The sequence below is a fragment of the Sorex fumeus genome, unplaced genomic scaffold (assembly GCF_029834395.1).
Source record: "Sorex fumeus unplaced genomic scaffold, SorFum_2.1 ptg000063l, whole genome shotgun sequence".
Classification (NCBI taxonomy): Eukaryota; Metazoa; Chordata; class Mammalia; order Eulipotyphla; family Soricidae; genus Sorex; species Sorex fumeus.
This window is the reverse complement of record NW_026606120.1, coordinates 35,009,185-35,030,650: the sequence shown is the minus strand read 5'-3', so window position 1 is coordinate 35,030,650 and position 21,466 is coordinate 35,009,185. Positions and strand designations below refer to the sequence as shown.

The 21,466-nt window shown below is 40.9% G+C and overlaps 1 protein-coding gene across 1 annotated transcript in view; it reads right to left on the bottom strand.

Moving 5' to 3' along the window:
• LRCH3 (leucine rich repeats and calponin homology domain containing 3) overlaps positions 1-21,466 on the bottom strand; it is a 105,316-nt gene that overhangs the window by 35,894 nt on the left and 47,956 nt on the right. The window contains exons 5-12 of the mRNA XM_056126482.1: positions 19,205-19,341; positions 17,871-17,980; positions 12,187-12,280; positions 11,563-11,683; positions 7,665-7,810; positions 3,485-3,561; positions 1,065-1,116; positions 571-720 (exon numbers count right to left, since the gene is read on the bottom strand). Of these exons, the coding sequence (XP_055982457.1) occupies positions 571-720; positions 1,065-1,116; positions 3,485-3,561; positions 7,665-7,810; positions 11,563-11,683; positions 12,187-12,280; positions 17,871-17,980; positions 19,205-19,341 (887 nt within the window). The remainder of the gene's footprint in view (positions 1-570; positions 721-1,064; positions 1,117-3,484; positions 3,562-7,664; positions 7,811-11,562; positions 11,684-12,186; positions 12,281-17,870; positions 17,981-19,204; positions 19,342-21,466) is intronic.

The window sequence follows — 21,466 nt, the reverse complement described above, 5'->3', positions numbered from 1 at the left end:
TTAAAGGTAAGGATGACTAAAATTATTTGTGGTTTTTGGTATTTGTTTTTTATTTGTAAGAGCAAAAGTGGGCCAAAGTGATAACACAGTGGCTAGCACCCTTGCCTTGCACATGGCCAACAAAGACTCCTCAGTGCCACATATGGTCCTGAGCCTGCAGGGAGTGATTCCTGAGCGCAGAGCCAGCCATGAGTAAGCCCTCAACACTGCCTGGTGTGGCCCAAAAACAAAGCAAAAGAAAAGGAGCAAGAGACAAGTTTGGGTAACAGTGGTGCATAGCTGCCAAACACTTTCAAAGCACTTTCACAGTCATGATCACAAAGATGATTCCTCATCTTTACAAATGTGTAAGAGATTAAGAAAATGGTGGCTGGACAGTAGAGGGAGGCAGGGGGGAGGAAGGAAGGGGAGGGAAGGAAGGAAGGAAGGAAGGAGGGGAAGAGAGGGAGAAAGAGAGGGAGGGAGAGAAGGAAGGAAAGAGGGAGGGGAAGAGGGGAGGGAGGGACGGAGGGAGGGAGGGGGAGGAAAGGAGCCTAAGAAATACATGATTCAGCGATTGAAAAGGCTCACCTCGACAAAGTCCAGGACTGCGTCTCTCTGAAGCTGCTTGGTCCTTATCTTCTCCTCCTCATACTGCAAGGCGGCAAGCTGGGCCTCTCTCCGAGTACGTTCAACTAACTGTTCTCTTCTTCGATGAAGTTCTAAGTCTGCATGTGAGAGCTAGAATAAAGCAGCACTTTACATATTTAAGCAGAAATAAGGGTTAGCTTGCTGATAATCTCTGGCAATTGAGGAAATGATAATTGACCCAAGCAATCTTATTTAAATGTGTTTATTCGTTCTCATATTTGTATAGTGTCCTTAAATACATTATAAAGACATATGAATATTTATTTTCTGTCTGACATTTAAAAACCCTATTATCATGTCCAGACAATATGCAGCAGTAATATATGACTGAGGAAACAGGTGATGAAATCTGCAGACATCAGGTATAATTGCAATTCAAGAATTACAAAAGAAAAATGTCTCAGTTAAAAATAATTAAGTAGGAAAAAAATTACCTGACTGTGATTTGGTGTCAGTGGTGAGAGAGCAGATGGTTCAACTGGAAGCCTGACCCCCCAAAAAAGAAAAAGAAAAAATTCCATAATAAAAACAGGTAGATACACAGATGGCAAATGACGCCTTACTAGTAACACGCTCCTCTACTAATCCCTTATGATACGCCGAGGGCACTGAGAGAGGAACTGCATTTGCAAAATCTGAGCCCGAGTCACTGAATTAAGGCCACAGGACACCTGATGTCTCCTGTTTCTGTTCATGTGAGATCACTGATTAGGTCACAACTGTGAGCCAGGGCTGATGAGCACTTACTGGAGAACACTTTCAGATAGTATTGTTTCTTTATAGCACATACAACGACGATTATGTTCTTTACTGCCATGAAATAATATGTATGTAAGTGGAGACTTTTTCACATACAGTGCTTTAATCAAGAGAACTCTGGAGTACTAGAGAACCTGGTGATTTTTTTCTGGGGTGAGTGGGCAGCGGGGGCTCCCAAGCAGTGTTCAGGAAACCTGGAGACTATTACAGCTACTCACTCAGCCGACGGGTTAGTGCTGAAGGAGGGGGACCAACATGGGTGTTTTCCAGCACGCTTCCAGCCTGCGGGGTTCTCTACCTGAACCAACTGGCCTTGCCATGCATTTTGCAGAAGCAAACAGAAAATAACAATTCACTAAGTTCTAATCAGGTATCTTGTATTTGAAGTACTTCACAGTACACAGTATTGTTCACTTACTCTCAAGAATCTTAGGAAGTAAGAGTTACGATGGTCAGGGGCTCGAGTAATAGTACAGTGAGGCACTTGCTTTACAGGCTGCTGACCTGAGCTCGATCCCCAGCATCCCATATGGTTCCCTGTACACCCCGAGGACTAATTCCTGAGTGCTGAGCACCAAGCAGTGTAGCCCCCAAACAAAGACAGAAACTAAACAAAAAGAATTACTATCGTCTTCATTGTGTAGTTGAGAAGCTAAGGCATAGAAGTAATTCTGCTACAGAGATAGCTAATAAATTGTGCAGCTGGGTTGAAATCCTTATCTGATTCCGAAGAAACTTACATTTTTCATGCACTGTATGGCCCTCAGCAGGAACAGACCCAAGCAGAAACACACTTCTGGGCTCAGCAATGAACCATGAGGTCTGGCTGGCCGTTTCTTATAGGAAGTCCACCATCTCCTCCCCTACCTTTCCTTCCATAAAACTGGTGAAGAAGAACTGAGTGTTTCAATGCAGAAAAGACATCTGCACCCCTTCATTTTTTGCAGCACTATCAATAATAGCCAGAATCTGGAAACAACCCAAGTGCCCAAGAACAGATGACTGGATAAACAATGGAATACTACTCAGCCATAAGAAAAGATAAAATCATACAATTTGCTGCTAATGTGGATGAATCTGAAGAATGCCATGCAGAGCAAAGTTAGAAAGAGAAAGAAGATACAGAATGATTTCTCTCTCTCTCACATGCGGGATACGAAGAAACCTAGTAGGGGTATAACTACTCCCCAAAGCAAGAGAAATGCAGACCTTGAGACCTGGCTTTCAGTAGGAAGCCTGCCACTGGGTGATGGGACTGGGAAAGGGACTCACTCTAAAGCTGTCACTCTAGAAAAGGAGGAAGTGCTGGGCTCTGCATGCATAAAAACAAGAAAAGAAAGGACCACATAAGCCCATAGCAAGTGGGTCTTCGTGTTCTGATTTACTTTTCAAGCAAAACCGTTTAATATACAATTTCTTTCTATTCCAGTTGGTTTTAAACCAATACTTCTTTCAAAGCTGCGGATATCTACTGTCTTCATTCCACCTCATCTCATTTACTTTAGTGTTTTTATTTTTTTAATTTAATTTTTGCTTTTTGGGTGACACCTGGCGATGCCCAGGGATAACTCCCGGCTCTGTACTCAGGAATTATTTCTGGCAATGCTCGGGAAACAATATAGAATGTTGGGTTTGAACCCAGGTGGGCCGCATGCAAGGCAAACGCCCTACTGGCTGTGCTATTGCTCCAGCCCCAATTTTACTTTAGTTTGTTTTGTTGTTGTTGCCACTTATTTAGGTTTGGGGCTACACCTGCTGTGCTCAGACTTTATTCCCTGGCTCTGCACTCAGTGATCACTCCTGGCAGTGCTCAGGGAATCATATGGGCCGTGGAGCATCAAACCTGGACGGGCTGTATGCTAAGCAAGCACCTTACCTGTATCTTTCTGGTCCCCTATTTTTATTTGAGCACCCAGTAATCTGGATTTGTTCTTATAAATTTAGCAAAACTGTCCTTAAATTTGGGGGCTTACATTTCCAAATCCAATAGCTATTTCTAAGTTCTTCTCTGACCAACTTTGACATGACACTGGTTTCTCCTGCAAGTGCTCTTATTATTTAAAACAAAAACAAATGATTGATTTGGTTTTCAAACCTGTTTTGATGTGAATATCTTCTCATATCTTCTGTTTTATGAAACTCCCTAATGGGCACTGGCTTTACTGGTGAAACCTATGTAAAAAAAAAAAAGTCAAAATAAATTTAACAGAATCTTTTATTGTTTTCGGAACACATCAGGCAATGCTCAGGATTTACTAGTGGCTATGTGCTCAGAAATCACTTCTGGCAGTGCTCAGGAATTGAACCTGGTCAGAATCACGTCAGGCAAGCGACTTACCTGCAAGATTATCTTTCTGCCCCCCACTTTTTAAAGTTTCCAATTTTTCACTTAATAATTTAAATAAATTTAAGCAATAATTTAAGTAAAAATTTAATACATTTAATAATTTAAGATTAAGTAATAAATTTAAAAAATTTACTTAATTAAATTTTTACTTAATTAAAAAATTTACAGCTGCATTTTAGGCACAGAATATTTCAATACCAATTCAACCACCAGTGTTCCCCTTCACCCACCAGTGTCCCATATTCCATACTCCGCCCCTCAACACACACACCCGCTCCTCTAACAGAATCTTTAAATGTGATTTTAATGCTTAAGAACATCTTACAGTATATAACTGTGCTGGTAAACACAAAAATATCCACAATCGCAAAATGTTTATTTTTAAGAAGTTAAATTTCTTTTACACTGTATATGTGTATTATAATAACTATAAATAACAAGAATATGTCCCCAGTAATGACAAAAGCAATCCCGGAGCATGAAGTCAGAAGCAGTCCATGAACACCATCAGATATGGCCAAAAAAATCACAACAAAACAAAAACCACATGCAGCACACAACCACTCTACCCCAAACTATAAAGATCCAATGTAATTCTCATCAAAATTCCCAGAGCATTCTTCAAGGACACAGAAAGACACTGTTACAAGTTGTGTGGAAATATAACTCCCCAAGCAGAGCAATTCTAAGGAAAAAGAAGAGGGGAGGTAGAGCACTCCTGACTTTAAATTGTACCACAACAACAGCAATCAAAATGCAAGGTCTCAAGACCAGTGGAACAGAACAGAAAGTCCAGAAATGAACCAATCCTCAGATGTTTGGACAGTTAATGATAAACGAACTAATTGTATTACGTGGAAGAAGGGAAGTACTTTCAATAAGTGCTGGGGAAAAAAGTCACCCTCATATGAAACAATTAAACTAGACCCCTATCTCACATCTTACAAAGATGAATTCAAAAGGGATCAGCAGAAGCCTCGACAGGAGACTCAGAACCATTACAGTGTAACAAGGAAAACAGGCACAATTCCAGGAAAGACACCTCAGAGGGTCTTCAATGACTGGACTCCAGCAGCAAAGAAAACAAAACCAAAAATAAGCAAATGGGACTACACCAAACTAAAAAGTTTCTGTACAATAAAAGAAGTTACAGCTAAAATAAAGACACCAAAGTAAATGAAAGAAAATACGTGCACACCATCCACCTGACAAAACTTAAAAATTCAAGATAGATTAGCATTCATAAAATAAAATTAAAAAACCCAAACAACCCCACTGCAAAATGAGGAGAGGATCTGAAGACACAATTCCTCAAAGAAGACATATAGATAGTCTATGAAAATATTATCACGAGCTGTGAGAATGCAAGACAACATGACAATGAGATGTCACCTCACACCTGTGACAACAGTAAAAGAAGCCCAGAAACAGCCAGCGTTAGCGGAGCTGCTGTTGACAGCAGTTTCCTGCTGGTGGGACTACTGTCTGGTGCCCCAAGGAAAACGGCATGGGAAGTTCTCAAAAAACTAAACACAGCGCTCCCGCCAAACCCACTAGTTCCATTTCTGGGCATCTATCCTGAAAACACAACAGTATTAATTTGAAAGATACATACATACAATCTGATATTGATTAGCCTAGACCTGGAAATGACCCAGATATCTAATGACAAATTAGTGGATAAAGAAATTGTGCTATATTTTCATAATGATTATAAAATCTACATAGCTGTTAAGAAATTTTGCATTTTGCTACAACTGAAATGGAATTTGAGGGTGTCATATTAAGCAAAGTGAGTAAGAAAGAGGGCAAAATATCAGATGATTTCACTTATATGTGGAATCTAAGGACACAAACCAAGGGAATCCACAGCAGCCAGTGGAAACAAACACTGAGATTCTGCCAACAGAACTGAATTTGCCAAGTAGAGAGTAAAGACAGAAGTGGGTGGCAGAGGGGCTGGAGCAACAGCACAGCGGGTAGGGCATTTGCCTTGCACGCGGCCAACCCGGGTTCAATTCCCAGCATTCCATATGGTTCCCCGGGCACCACCAGGGGTAATTCCTGAGTGCATGAACCAGGAGTAACCCCTGGGCATCGCTGGGTGTGAGTCAGAAAAAAAAAAGTGGGTGGGGTAGATGAGAAGGATCTAAGGAGTGGGGGGGAGGGACAGCAAGCCAGCAGCAATGTGCCAGTAAAACTGTACCATTTCTACTACTGCAGATCACGACACTTCATTAAATGAAAACAACAAGGGGCCAGAGAGACAGCACAGTGAATATGGTGCTTGTCTTATACAGTCGGTTACCTGGACACGTATGGTCTCCTGAGCACTGTCAGGAGTGACCCCTGAGCAGAGCCAGGACTAAGCCCCGGGCACTATGGGAGTGGCCACAAAACAGAAACACGTAAACAAAAAGAACATGAAGTGTCCAATATGACTGAAATCAGAAGTATTTGTATTTAATAGAACATTAATAAACATTTCATTATCAAGACAGCTTTAAGACTTGAAGAATGTCTCGAGTATTTTTTTGCATGCCTTTAGTGCTCATCAGTTTTAACCCATTATATAGCTGCACGTAGATACACAGTTCTCAGATGGTATTTATATCATGAGGTACAAATGAAAAAAAAAAGAATACTGAAATAACAAAGTGATCCATATTCAAACATGTATTCTTAATTTCAATTTTTAAATGAAAAATAATAAAAAGTTTGAATAACATTTTAAACATTTAAAAATGGTAATATCATAGTATGTGTCACTGAAATAATTATTTTCTACTTCTAAAAGGCTATAATTCAACATTGTCCAAAAATTGTTTCTTAAATAACTCCTGCCTGGAGCCTGGCACCAACTCCAGACATGAACATCACACGCTCAAGCGCAGCCATTTCATTATGCTGACTAGATTTACTGAAGAATGTGACTTCTTCCTGAGACCCTCAGGGAATTGGCAGGGATTCTCCAGAGAGTTGAATGCTCGTTTGTTTTCAAAGGCAACTCAATGTCCCTCCCTAAGAGACACCCAAGAATTTAGATGGAAGCAATTTATATTCTGTCTGACTTAGCATAAACATGCCAATATAATTAAGTTCATCACAAAATTTCTACGGTTTTTCACAAAAGTCAGCAGTTTGGTTCAATTTTGCTTAATGCTGATCAAACTGTGACTTATCAGTGAGTAACAATAAAAAAAATACCCAAACAATGAAAACTGTTTCCTTTTCTTCAAGGATTTCAGGAGGCCTTAATAATTGCTTCTTAAATTTTCTGAAATGTTGGTTTTTTGTTTTGTTTTGGGGCCACACCCAGTGATGTTCCTGGCTGTGCACATAGTAATCACTCCTGGAGGTGCTTGGAGGACCTTATGGAATGTCAGGGATCGAACCTGGGTTGGCTGCATGCAAGGCAAATGCCCCACCAGCTGTACTATCACTCCAACCCCTAAATTGTCATTTTATTTGAAAAAAAAAAACCTAACCCCACTATGACACTATAGGTTGACTTTTAAAATATGACTAGAGGGGGGCTGGAGTCGTAGCACAGCAGGTAGGGCACTTGCCTTGCACGCGGTCGACCCAGATTCGATTCCCAGCATCCCATAAGGTACCCTGAGCACAGACAGGGGTACCTCCTGAGTGCAGAGCCAGGAGTAACCCCTGTGCATTGCCGGGTGTGACCCAAAAAGAAAAAAACAAAACAAAACATAAAATAAGACTGGAGGGGCTGGAGTGCATTGTCAGGTGTGACCCAAAAAGCTAAAAATAAAGACTAGAAACATTCAGTAATGAAACCAGAACTGAATGAAATAAAACAAATAATTACACTTAACCCAACACATCACCGGGAAGACAAAGTTTTAGCATCATGAGCTGCTCCCCTGAGGAGACAGCACATGTCCCAGCTACAGAGGTGTCGTACCTCATGAGAAATTCGCCGCTGCTCGATGTAGGCCATGAACTGGGAGCTAAGGCTGTCTCCATCCAGGGCCCGCGGTTGGCGGCCCTCCTCCTCCTCCTCCTCCGCAGCACAGCTGTCAATGTAGTCGATCTGATCCAGGTCATGTTCTATAGCCACAATACGCCAGGGAAAAATTCAAGAGAGAGACGTAAGAGACCTTCACTCGCACAGCTTCCTGGGCCCTAACATTAAAGTGGAAGGAATGAGAAAAGCTTTATAAGCCTTTTGGTCCACGGCTACATATAAAAGTAGGTCCCGGAGGGGATAAGTGGCAGAGGCAGGCTGGGTGGGTGGGAAACTGGGGACACTGGTGAAGGGATTGGTGTGAGAACAATACACACCTGGAACTCAAGTATAAAGAGGAACTCAATCATCTTTTTCACGGCAATTCAATTAAACGTGAAAAAGGCCCCAGCAAAGTTGGCCTCAATTTCCTAAGAATGCAATAATAAACGGCGATGACTGAAGCATAGACCTCTAACATTTCCTTTCTTTGGACAGCTTTTTTCTCTTTCAAAAAAGGCTATGTGTGTGACACAGAGGAAGACTCATTTTTTTGAACACAGAAAGGTGTATTTCTTTCAGTCTCCCCAGCTTCCCAATATTTTAGGTTGGGGTTTAATCATATTTCTCTTAAAGAGCTGAGAAGCAGAAAAATCTAATAGTTACCTTGAAAGAAAAGAGAAAGGGTAGGAAGAAAACGGCCTTTGAGAGAAAGAATTTGCTGCTTTCCTTCCTGTAATTATTGTCCATAATTAGAACAAAAAAAGCTTCTATTTCAAAAATTACTTTCTACAGATTATTGTTACAGATATTTGTAATAGTGTATGGAGAGAAGGAACGAAAGGTTTTTTTTCCCCCCCCTTTTTGGAGCAAGAAGAATCTAAGTAAGATATAGGCACATAATTTGTTTTCAGTTTTTTAGGCCACACTCTGCAGCGCTTGGGTGTACTCCTGATTCTTGCTCCAGGGGCCGTATGTGCAGAACACCAGAGCCGGCCACATGCAAGGCAACTCTCTGGACCCCTGTTCTAGCTGTTTGGCCCCCTCAAAGTAACTTTCTTTAGAAAATTTTCTTTTGATCACTGTCACTGTTCTCCCATTGTTCATTGATTTTCTCGAGCGGGCCCAGTAACATCTTCATTGTGAGACTTTGTTGTTATTGTGTTCGGCATATCGAATACGTCACGGGGAGCTTGCCAGGCTTTGCCATGCGGGCGAGATACTCACGGTAGCTTGCCGGGCTCTCCGAGAGGAGCAGAGGAATGAAACTTTTTATATTTATTAAATATTATACTTATACGATTTGTGTCCTGGGTTGGGGACCACACCCAGTGGTGCTGGGATCATGACCAGCAGAGCTGGGAACAATGCAGCACTGGGAATTGAACCCAGTCTTTCTGCATGCAGAGCATGTGCAGAGGCCACCAGCCAACTCTTGGGCCTGGGGAAGATAGCATTTTCACCTGACAGGATACTGTTTTATTTTTTTGGCTCACTTTTGGTGTTAGGGAATAAACCCATGACCTTATGCATATGCGGCAAGTGCTCCACTGCTGAGCTATTTTCTAGCTAAAATTAACTTTTTAAAGTTAGTGTCAAGGCACATGGCTACCATGATGTAAAGTACTGATCCAGACATTATTTTACACATGAAATTAACTGAGGGATAGATTATCTCATAAAAAAAATTAGGGAAGGAGTGGGTAGAACATTAGCGGGTAGGACATTTGCCTTGCACAAGGCTAACCCAGGCTCAATCCTTTTCATCCCTGATGGTCTCCTAAGCACTGCCAGGAGTAATTCCTGAGTGCAGAGCCAGGAGTAACCCCTGAGCCTTGGTAGAGCATGATTTGGGTGTGATCCAAAAAGAAGGGAAAAAAAAAAAGATTAAAAGAGAAAAAAAAGCCCTACTGGGGCTGGAGTGATAGTACAACAGGTAGGGCATTTGCCTTGTACATGGCCGACCCGGGCCTGATTCCCAGCATCCCATATGGTCCCCCGAACACCGCCAGGAGTAATTCCTGAGTGCATGAGCCAGGAGTAGTAACCCTGGTGCAACGCTGGGTGTGAACCAAAAATAAAATAAAAAGCACTACTGAAGAGTAATGGAAAGTAAGAATAATATATGATGGCATGGTTAAAAAATGTAGTGAAACAGTTCATTCAAATCACCATTCACAGTCAAAATATTTTCTGAGAAACCATAGTAAGTTTATGGAAAATCAAAGTAATTTTCCATAATTTGGGCCACAATTAGAGATGCTCAGGACTTACTGGTGGTTTTCATTTAGGGATCGCTCCTGGCAGGGTATAGTTTTTATGTTTGAATGGGTCTCACGCATGAAGAAACCTGCAGAGGAACCTAGGTGTGCGGGTCCCAGGGCTGAGACCTCCAAGCCTGCTCGGACCCGGACTGGGCCTCCTCCACCCAGATCCCCCATTTTCTAGTAGCTAGGTAAGTTACACCCACAAACTACCCTCTCCCCCCGGCGCCATGAAATCCCATCAACAGCCAAGATCTAGAGACAATAAATGAAAGCTCCCAGAAGCTCGCAGCCGCGTAATCTAGGTCTCATTTTCAGAGAAGGCGGCAAGCTACTGAGAGTATCTTGCCCACACGGTAGAGCCTGACAAGCTCCCATGGCATATTCGATACGCCAAAAACAGTAACAATGATGTGTCTCATTCCCCTGACCCCGAAAGAGCCTCCAATGCAGCACCGTTGGGAAGGATGAGTGAGGATAGGCTGTTAAAATCTCAGGGCTAGGATGAATGCAGACATTACTGGTGCCCGCTTGAGTAAATCGATGAGTAACAGGATGACAGTGATACAGTGAGAACAACAACAAAAAGAAACACAAGAAAGCAGCAAAAATAGCTATACTTATTCATAAATAAGAATGATTTAAAATTTTTATTTGATTTTGGGGGTTTGGGAGACTACTTCTGGCTCTTTGTTCAGGGCTTACTCCTGGCAGTGGGGGTGCCACATGCATGCAGTAGCAGGGACTGAACTGGGGCTGGATGCATGTAATGTTCCTAAATCCCTGAACAATTCCTCTAACCGTTTTTTAAAAGAGAGAAAATGTGGGTACTGATGCTACTGGTGGGGTTTTTGTTGTTTTGGGGATGGTGCTGGGATCGAACCCTGGCCCTCAGACGTACTTCTGAGCTCCATCCGTAGAATGGGTTCAGATCTCCTTGAGAAACAAAATTTCAGGGGCCAGGGAAATAGTATAGTGGGTTGGTGGTTGCCTTGCACATGACCAACCTGAGTTAAATCCCTAGCGTCCCATATAGTCTCCCCAACCCATGAAAAATAGTTCCTAAGCATAGAACCAGGAATAGTGGTTCTAAGCATAGCACCACTGAGCACTGCTGGGTACCTAGAAGAAAATACAAGCTCCCGAGTTCGATTCCTCCGCCCCTCTCAGAGAGCCCGGCAAGCTACCGAGAGTATTCGATATGCCAGACACAGTAACAACAAAGTCTCCAATGGAGACGTTACTGGGCCCGCTCGAGCAAATCGACGATCAACGGGAGGGCCTTTACCTTTACAAGCTCCCTATAATTTCAAAATTTAAAATATGAAAAATATGTCCTTACATCACACACACACACACACACACACACACACACACACACACACGCACACACACACAAAAAAATCCAGAAACTGAAATTCAACTCAAAAGGAAAACAATTTTTTCCCCAATGATCTCACTCAACCCTAATGGAAGAGTACATCATGAAGAGCTAAGAAGCTATGAACACAGAAACAAAAGGAATAAATCAGAAAATGATTGCTTGAGAGTGATTGTGAAGACTGGCAGATGTCACCAAGAATCATACTCACCTCCACCATTTGTTACTAGTAAACTACTGCGATGTTCCTGGTACTGGCTTTCTCTTCGGAGTCTTTGTTCTTTAGTAATTTCTGCTACTCGGACAGGCAGATCTGAAAATTCATCTGTGGGCTTAAAAAACATAGCACATAAAAAGCGTCATTTCACAGTTTTTGATGACACAGTTTCTTTGACACAGGTCACAATACTCAGTAACAACCCCAGCCGCCTGAGGCAGTACTGGAGGGTGTGGGCCCTTTGGTGTGGTGCAGCACCTTTGTATGCCAAGAGCATAAATGTTAGTATTGTAAATCCAGTTACCCAATAATAATAAAATTGAATTAAAAATAGGAAGAACAGGAGTAAGAGAAATCAGAGAAACAGTACAGCTCAAGGCGCCCGCCTTACACAAGACCCGGGTTGGATCCCAGCACCACACTGGTCCCCGAAGCACTGCCAGGAGTGAGCCCCTGAGCCAGGAGCAAGCCCCAAGCAGTGTAGGGAATGGCCCAGGCCTTGCCCACCAATAAAAAGATAAAACTGCATAAAAAAGATACTTTGTTTTGATTCTCCTTAAACATTTTATTTCCTCAAAACAAGAGTTAAACAGGAGACAAAAAAGATGAAACACTCACTTCATTTCCTGACCACCTCTTATCGCCACTGTCCACACTATTGAAGCCGGAGTCCAGGGCTCCGTAAGGCCGGCCTGAGTACAGTTCTTCATGGCTGCCAAAGATAAGCTTGGTTATTGTGAAGCTGTCAGCACAATTTTACTAATAAACAGTTTTAAGGTGCTTAGTAACTTAATTCTTCATAACTATATGGGCACTCCTTTAATCTTTTTTTTTTTTTGCTTTTTGGGTCATACCCAGCAATGCACAGGGGTTAGTCCTGGCTCTGCACTCAGGAATTACCCCTGGTGGTACTCAGGGGATGATATGGGGTGCTGGGAATTGAACCAGGTCGGCTGCATGCAAGGCAAACGTCCTACCCGCTGTGCTATTGCTCCAGTCCCTCCTTTAATCTTTTAATTAAAAAATCCAAATAATACAAGGTAAATAAAATAGCATAAAATGAAATGTGTTCTCATTATTCAGCATTGAAAAAAATCAACATTCTGCCTTCTTATTTTATCTGTCTCCACCCATTTTCCATAACCTCTTTCAGATGTTTTTATTTCTAAATATACTCTTCTTTTAACAGGTAAATTCTCCATACATAAAAGGGGCTATTTCCCATTATAAACAGGAACTTTAGGCGACCCCAGTACCACACAGTCTGCCCCTTTCCCCACCTCCAATACACTGCTGGATGTAGCAATTAAAGAATTTTATAATAAATTTTATAAAATTCATAAAAAATTATTATAAAACTTTTTTTTTACTTACATAGGGGCCAGAGAAATAGTATAGTGGTTAAGACACTTGCCATGCACATGGAGGACCCAGGTTTGATCCTCAGCACCCCATAGGGTTCCCTGTGACCACCAGGAGTAACCCGAGTGCAGAGCTAGGAGTCAGCCCTAAGCACTGCTGGGTGTGGCCCAAAAACTAAAAAAAAAAAAAAAAAAAAAAAAAAAAAATTCTTACTTATGTTGGGGCTGGAGCGATAGCACAGTGGGCAGGGCATTTGTCTTGTACACGCCAAAATTCTTACTTATGTTGGGGCTGGAGCGATAGCACAGTGGGCAGGGCATTTGTCTTGTACACGCCAGACCCAGGTTCAATTCTTCCATCCCTCTGGGAGAGCCTGGCAAGATACTGAGAGTATTCTGTCCACACGGCAGAGCCTGGCAAGCTCCCCGGGGTATATTTAATATGCCAAAAACAGTAACAACAAGTCTCACGATGGAGACGTTACTGGTGCCCGCTCAAGCAAATCGATGTACAATGGGAGGACAGTGCTACAGTGCAGTAATTTATGTTGAGGTAGAGATACTGAGGTTAAGGAGCTTGCCTTGCACATCACGAAGCCAATTTCCATCCTGCCACTATAATATGGTCCTCCAAGCACCACCAAAAGTGCTCCCAGAGCAGTTAGGATTAAGTCCTGAGCACAGCCGAGAGAACCCCTTTCTCCCACCACAGAAAACTCCTATCCTCCCCCATTATGTATGCTAAAATGTATAAGCCTTCACTATGAAAGTTTAACTGAGAACCTATCTCCATAACATACATCTCTGCCAGGACATCCATTTGTTCTTCCTGAAACCCTCCTCACCAGCACTTTCTTCCTCGTCACTTTCCCTCACCTGACATTCTCTGACCTGAAGAGGCAATACCATTCTGATTTTGTTTTCATCTTAAATTAATATGAAAGGCTGAGTAGTGGTTCCCAATGACATCCAAGACCTAATCCCTGGAAGTTATAAACATGTTAACCTTATATGGTATAAGGCGATGAAAGTTGCAGACAGAAAAAAACTGGCCTCAAAATTAGATTATCTTGAACTCTCTGAACGAACTCAAAATAATCAAAGGTCATTAAAAGAGGAAGAGGGAGGTAAAAGAGGAAGATAGTGAAGATGAAGACAGTGTGATTCAATATTGGTTTAAAGGCTGAGGAAGAAAACTAAGAGATAAGGGACATTTAGAACCTCTAGTTATTAAAAAAGACAGGCATGCAATCTATTTTTTAAATTCTGGGCCCACAACAACATTTTGAATAAATGTGCTATTAATTACAATGCAATTTCATTGATTTTTTTACCAGAGTGAAAATGTTATGAAGTTGTAAAATCTCATTCACTGTTGCAAGAGTTAAGGAAATAAAGTACTTGAGTTAAATATATAGATGTAAAATTATGTTAAATTTATATAAGTAAAATATAAGGTAACCTTATGCCAGTCTAGGGCATTCTGAAAAGTTTATGAATAATGTAACTTTGGATAATAAAGACAGATGAATCTAGCATGTATAATAAGGGATATTTTAAGGGGTGTTCTGGGCCAACCGGCAATGCACAGGGCGTGCTCAGGGTTCACTCCTGGCAGGTCTCTGGGGGCCATATGTGGTGTCACAGTACACACCCACGTCTGCTGTGTTAACCCCCGTGCTATCTCTCTGACCTTACAAAGTAATACAGGAGTTAGATTATACCTTACATCAGTTATGACATTGTTTTTAAATTGTTTTTGTCTGGGGGCCACACTCAGCAGTGCTCAGGGCTTACCCCTGGCTGTGCTTGGGGGGCTAAATGTGGTGTGAGAATCAAACCAGGGCCCGCTGAATGCATGGCAAGCACTCCCCCAGCTTTGTTCTCTCTCTGCGGGCTCCCACACACACTCCCCAGGCTCGAGAGGACTGGCTAGAATGGGACCTGTCAGCCCTCCAACTCCCCAGTCCTGCCGAACTCCTCAAGTGCTTAACATTATACACGTGCTTCCAGTCCACTCAGAGGTAGAAGATTAAGATTATTCTTAGTAGAAATATTTCATATGAGTAATTTGGACTAACCTCTCCTTATGCATATATACATATACTAAAATCTATTATCATGTGTATAAACAACCAGGTTAGTGTTATGAATATTCTTCATAGTATATAAGCAAGTTTTCAACCTGACAGCCAAACTAAAAACCCAACACTGTCAGTTAAAAATTTGTTTTTGATTTTTTTGGGGGGGTGGGCACTCCTGGTGGTGCTGATTCCTGGCTCCATGCTCAGAGATCACACCTGGAGACCTAAGGAGGACGATGGGATGCCGGGGATCTAATCCAGATCAGTCACATGCAAGGCAAGCGCCTGCCCACTGCACCATCTCTCCAGTCCCTAGTTTTCTCTGATTGCTCTAAGACGTGGAAACTAGGAGGGAAATGATACTCATACAAACAATCCATTCACTGAATATACTTGTTGAGCAGTTACTGCACGCGCCAGGCATTTACTGAAACAGTGGTGAGAGATCATGGTCTGGGAAAAGGGCAGAGATTAAATTCTCCGGAGTGAATGCTCATGTCTCCTAAAAGGTTCTGTCCTGTATAGGAGATATTTCTAGATTAATCTAAGATCTCCCTTTATAGCACAAATACTTAAATGTCCAATTTTATTAATTTGGGTGGAAAAATTATGACACATTTTCTTTGGTATTATGTAAGAAAAATATATGCTTTAATACAGCTCTTCATCTTCCTAATGGACAAAAATTATTCTATGGCACTACAATGTAGCAAGAACGTTTTTTTTGTGGGAGTGTGGTTTAGTACTAAGGTCTTACACTTGGCTGTGTGCTCAGGGGTCACTCCTAACAGTGCTTGGGGGACCGTTTACGGTGCCAGGGATCAAACCTAAGTTGGTCACATACAAGACAAGCACCTTACCCCTGTACTATCTCTCTGAACCTCAACACAGTAAAAAATAAATAGTTATTGCAATATGAAGGATTCTTTGCATATATGCCTAATGATATCAAAATACTGTGTTATAGCTTATGCTTTTAAATACTATTAAAATTATGAAACACTATGAGATAAATAAAAGAATATGATCCCACTTTTGAAACCTGATGAAACACTGATCCCTTTAATGTCTCTTATGCCTTTCACAGTGAAACTTACCTCTTCTCTAAGTTACCCACTGACTAGATTTAATATGGCTTGCTTTTCATCGTTTTATCCTTCAAATTACTTTGTTTACTGTCATTGCTGCTGCTGGGGGGTGGAGCATAGAGGCCCTAAGGTCTGGGGCTGAACCCAGGCCCATGGTGTGCCACCTGAGCTGCTCCCTGGCCCCCCTTTCTGCACTTGTACTATATCTGATTTTAGAAACCCTATCAAAATAGAAATGTGTTAATTAGTTTCAAACTAGAAAAAAATGGGCAGCAAGCTGGTCACCAGGACTGGCTCACATGCAAAACATGGCAGGTTCCAAAGAGGGTCGCAGGGCTGGCCCCATGAGTGTTACGTCAAGAGCATATTTCAGAGCTGATACCATGACCTGCTTAGGGGCCGGAGAGTATGGCAGGTATGGTGTGGGCATCCCACACACGCCCAGGAGCCAGGAGTGAGCCCTGAGTGTGCCAGTTATGGCGCCAAAGCAAAACAAAACCATAGCTGCTCATAGACCTTTTAAAGGTAAATCCTGTTACTTAAAGACTGTTTTGGATGGCTGGAAATAGCCACACAGATGACCCTATCAGTCACGTGCTTGGGGACATTCCATATTCACGTCATGAATATGGATGTCGGACTCACAGAACCAAATAACCTGAACTGATATTAAATGGTCCTCATAAGCTCGCTCGGGATGCGAGTTGTGTGCTGAATGTAGACTATAGACTGAACATGATAGTCACTCGGTACCTCTATTGCAAACTACAACACCCTTAAGGAAAGAGTGAGCAAAAGGGAATGCCCTGCCAACAGAGGCGGGGTGGGGTGGGGGGATGGGGTCTGGAGGTGGGAGGGCTGCTGGGACCATTGGTGGTGGAGAATGGGCACTGGTGGAGGGATGGATACGCGATCACTGTATAACTGAAACCCAAGCACTAAAGTTTGTAAGTCTACAACTGTACCTCATGGTGTTTCACTAAAAACAAAAATTAAATAGGAAAATTAAAAAAATGTGATGTTATATAAAATCTAAAGAAAAAAGTTTCTCGCCTTTAAGATAGATAAATAAATAAATAATCCATCCTCATAATACAACTTCTTCATTTCCTGTGAGAAAAATAGTGAGTACCAAAAGTTTGAGTAACTTCAGTTGTAAGTGATATTTAAGTCATTCTGACTAGTGGTTCTCTCACTTGGGGACCCATGGGACTACCTGGCAATGTCTGTGAACACTTTTGTTTGTCCCAAGAGAGGAACATTACAAAAGCCAGTGCACAGATCCTCACAACAAAGAACTGGTCCAGAACAGCAACAAGACTCAGGCTGAAAAAAATCCCTGTACTTTGTCAGATCAGATTTATGCAACCAACATTTAATACAAATGAGCAGTCTAGAAATAACAGTATTAAAATTGGTTCTTTCCAAAACGAATTTTTGGTTGGATGTAAACCACAGAACTAAGGTTGCCAGGGGAAGGGGAAGGGGGCAACAGATGGCGCTGCAGAACCCTGCACTTTGGAACGGGCACGGTAGGACAAGTTAACTTTTGAAGAGGTATAAAAATGCACTGCTGAAAAAAAAACTTTAAAAAAATGCACTGCTGAAACGTAGAAAATTATGAACAGTGTCAATAAAGGAAATGTTTTTTAAACAAAACATAATACAGTAAGTTATTTCCCTTTAGCCAAACACAAAGGCAGACTTAAAGGGACAGTTTATTTGATCTTCTGTGAAATGGAATACAATCAAGAATAAAACATACTCACCAGGAACCAAAACCCAAGGGCCTCCTATCATAATCTGGCAGATCTGGAGCAATCTTACAGGCTTGTATGTTCAGGTATTTAAATATATGGACTTTGCCTTTGATACATATCTAAGTAAGACACAAATGCAAGCGAGTCATTACTCATTTGAAGGGTCAGTTTCCCTTGAGAATCAGAGTCACCTTTCACTTAATGTCCATTGCAAACACAAGGCATTTTCATCAACCACAACAGAAATATTAGATTTTTGTTGCTCTTCACACAGATCGTATTGTTATTTTAGGAGCCTAAAAGTGATATAAATACAAATTTTTTTCTAGTCATTAATAACACTTCAGTAACATGCAAAATATACAGTTTTATAATAAACATTGTTAGAGTATCATGTAAACTTATACTGATTAGTGATGATTTAAATCATGAATTTAAACATTTCTCCCCATGGATTATATTGACTACTTTTGCTTTTAGCTATCCAACAATCATGTACAAATTATGTTTTCAATTACATTTTTGCTTTTTTTGTAAAAAAAGATTCTTTGGTAAATAGTAGAGAATAGAAGGAAGTGGTTAAATATTAAGTTATATATATATTTCTGTTATCTATTAAAGTTGAAATATAAGCTAGGATTATAATAGCCATTTATAGTTATGAAGTTTAATCAGTTTTATGGTTGCAATATAGAAGCTTTATATAAAACTATCAATTATAATATCTAAAAAGCTACAGTCTAACATATGGCCTATTAAAATTTAGATTGTACAATGTTAAGACTACATGTAAGGCTTATATAACTCAACAGTTTCTTGCAGTCACTCACAATCACTCATTTATTTTAGTCAAACAGACAGAAGAGGAATTTATGATTTAGAAAACAGTAAGGTATAGAAATAAACAAGACCAGCACTGACAAGCTTTAGTTTTGAAAGCTGAGGTTTCTAGTCTCTAGTATTTACATGATAGATATGTAAGTTTTCTTAAAAATAAAGAAAGAAATTAACTCAAAACAAAAATTTGGGGGGTGTTTACACTCAGTGGTGCTTGGGGGCTACTCCTGTTCTGTACTCAGGAGTCATTTCTAATGGTGCTTCAGGGGCCCTAACCGAGGTTGGCAGCATGCAGGAAAGTGCCTTAACCCCTGGACTATTTCTCTGACACCTTAATTAAAATTTTATTAGGAAAAAAATTAAAGAATTCCTTATAACAGAAAAATAAATGCATATGAAAGAAATTTTTTATAAAGAAGTAAAAAATATAAAAAGTAAAAGAAGAAATTTAAAATTTCATCCTTCACAAAAAAATTTGCGACATACTTCAAATCAACAAGGCTTACCTGTGCAGGAGGTGACTGCAGTGGATTATTATCTAAGGTGATCATCTGTAGGTGTTTGAGGTTACGATAACAAACAGGGATTGTTGTAATTTTATTGCAGGAGAAGTCTAACCGTATCAAAGGCAATTCTGCTAGCTCTGCATGTATGTAAAATAGAAACAAATAAAGGCATTTTATTATATTGGTTTTGGGGTAACACCCAGCAGTACTGGGGCTTACTCCTGGCTGTGAGCTCAGGGATTAAACCAAGAATGGCTGTGTACAAGGCAAACTCATTGTATTATCTTTTCGGCCCAATGATGATGTTTAAAAATTAGACAATTTTCATGACTTTCCAGCCTATCAGAGTAGATTTAACACAGGCCGTTACCCTCATTCATTTCTAGTGATGAACTGACCCAGTACAGATGGGTAAAATGAAATCTAGTTATTAACAGATAATAAAAAAATCAAACACAAGAAAACTCTGACCCTTTACAAACATCTCAGAAGCTAAAGGTCCAGTATCCCAGAAAAAGTGGAGATAACAAAAGTCTAGAGGATTATCGCTGTGAAGCGTAAGGTAGACCCCAGGCCCAGCTCTCAACCAGGGCATTCGCCCTCTCTCCTATGGCAGAGGGAGGAGATGGCAAGTTATGCTCTAGTCACTGAATGGAAAGTCTCTGGACTCTAGTAACTGGACGGAGGAAAAACTCTGGATTTTTCCACTGTACCTGGTATACCACGTACAATGGAAAACAATTAGGAGAGATACCAATTAGAAAATAGTGGATTTAAAGAAAACACATCCAACAGCAAGAACTCAACACTTTCCTATTCATTCTACCCCATTCACATTTCTTGAGCACCAGTAATCAGAAATATCACTGTCACTGTCCTCCCATTGCTCATCGATTTGCTTGAGTGGGTACCATAACATCTCCATTGTGGGACTTGGTGTTACTGTTTCTAGCATATCAAATACGCCACGGGGAGCTTGGCTGGCTCTGCCGTGCAGGTGGGATACTCTCGGTAGCTTGCCGGACTCTCTGAGAAGGGCAGAGGAATCGAACCTGGGTCAGCCACGTGCAAGGCAAATGCCCTACCTTCTATGCTATCGCTCCAGCCCAATCAGAAATATACATGGTAATATGTAAGAAATCAGACATACATGGTCTCTTAAAAACGCCTTCTAGGTAATGATAAAGAATTTCATCCAATAAAATACCGAGTTTATTATTTATCACATAAAATTAGAAGCACCTAATCAGCACAGGTATTTAGAGAAGTCTCCAGTATGTAAGACAAATCACATGAAACAAATGAGAAAAATAAAACAGACAGGAAACAAACGTAAAAAAAATCTTTGAAAGCTAGAATTACTGGAGCTGGGGAGACAGTACAGCAGGGCGGGTGCTTGCCTTGCACATGTGGGATGCTCTCCTGTGCAAGGCAAGAGGCCCAAATGTCAAAGCCGATACGTTCAGTAACAGCTGTACAAGCCTCTGGCTTAAAAATAATGTTGCAAGGGCCGGACTGACAGCACAGTGGGAAGGGCATTTGCCTTGAACGAAGCCAACCTGGGTTCAATCCCCGGCATCCCTAAGAGTCCCCCAAGCACTGCCAGGAGTGATCCTTGAGTGCAGAGTCATGAGTAACTTCTGAGCATCGCCATGTGTGACCCAAAAAAGCAAAAAAATTAATAAATAAAAAATATGGTGCAAGTCCCAGTGACGCATATGCAAAGGCACATGCTTCTGACCACTATAACTAAGGAGGACAAGAGAGTGAGATATGAGAATGTTGTTACTATTTTAAGCTTCTTATATGGATTGCTTTGATATTTAATTCGATGAAAATTGTAAAAATTAAGCGGTAACAAAATATTTAAACCACCAAGTTGTAATAGGTAATCATTAGTAATTCACATTAACTTCCTAACTTGCATAACGTAGGAAAAAACCCTTTCCTATTATCTTAGTTTAAATGAGTATGCTAAAATAACCGGATAGAAAATCATCTGAACCTATTTTTGTGACTCACAGTTTGTAATATGAGTTCAAAGTAAAATACAGAAATTATATGAATATGTCTGTTAGACTGAAATTGTCTGAAACCAAGAATTTTCATTTTCACTAAAACCCTGAAGTTTTCATTATGTGATTTCTTATAATATCAGCATTATTGCACTAGTAGCCTTTCAAGACCAACTACAGTAAGGTCTAAGCAGAAGGGTAAATGCTAACTACTGGGATGTTTTTCTTTACACTACATACAACAAAA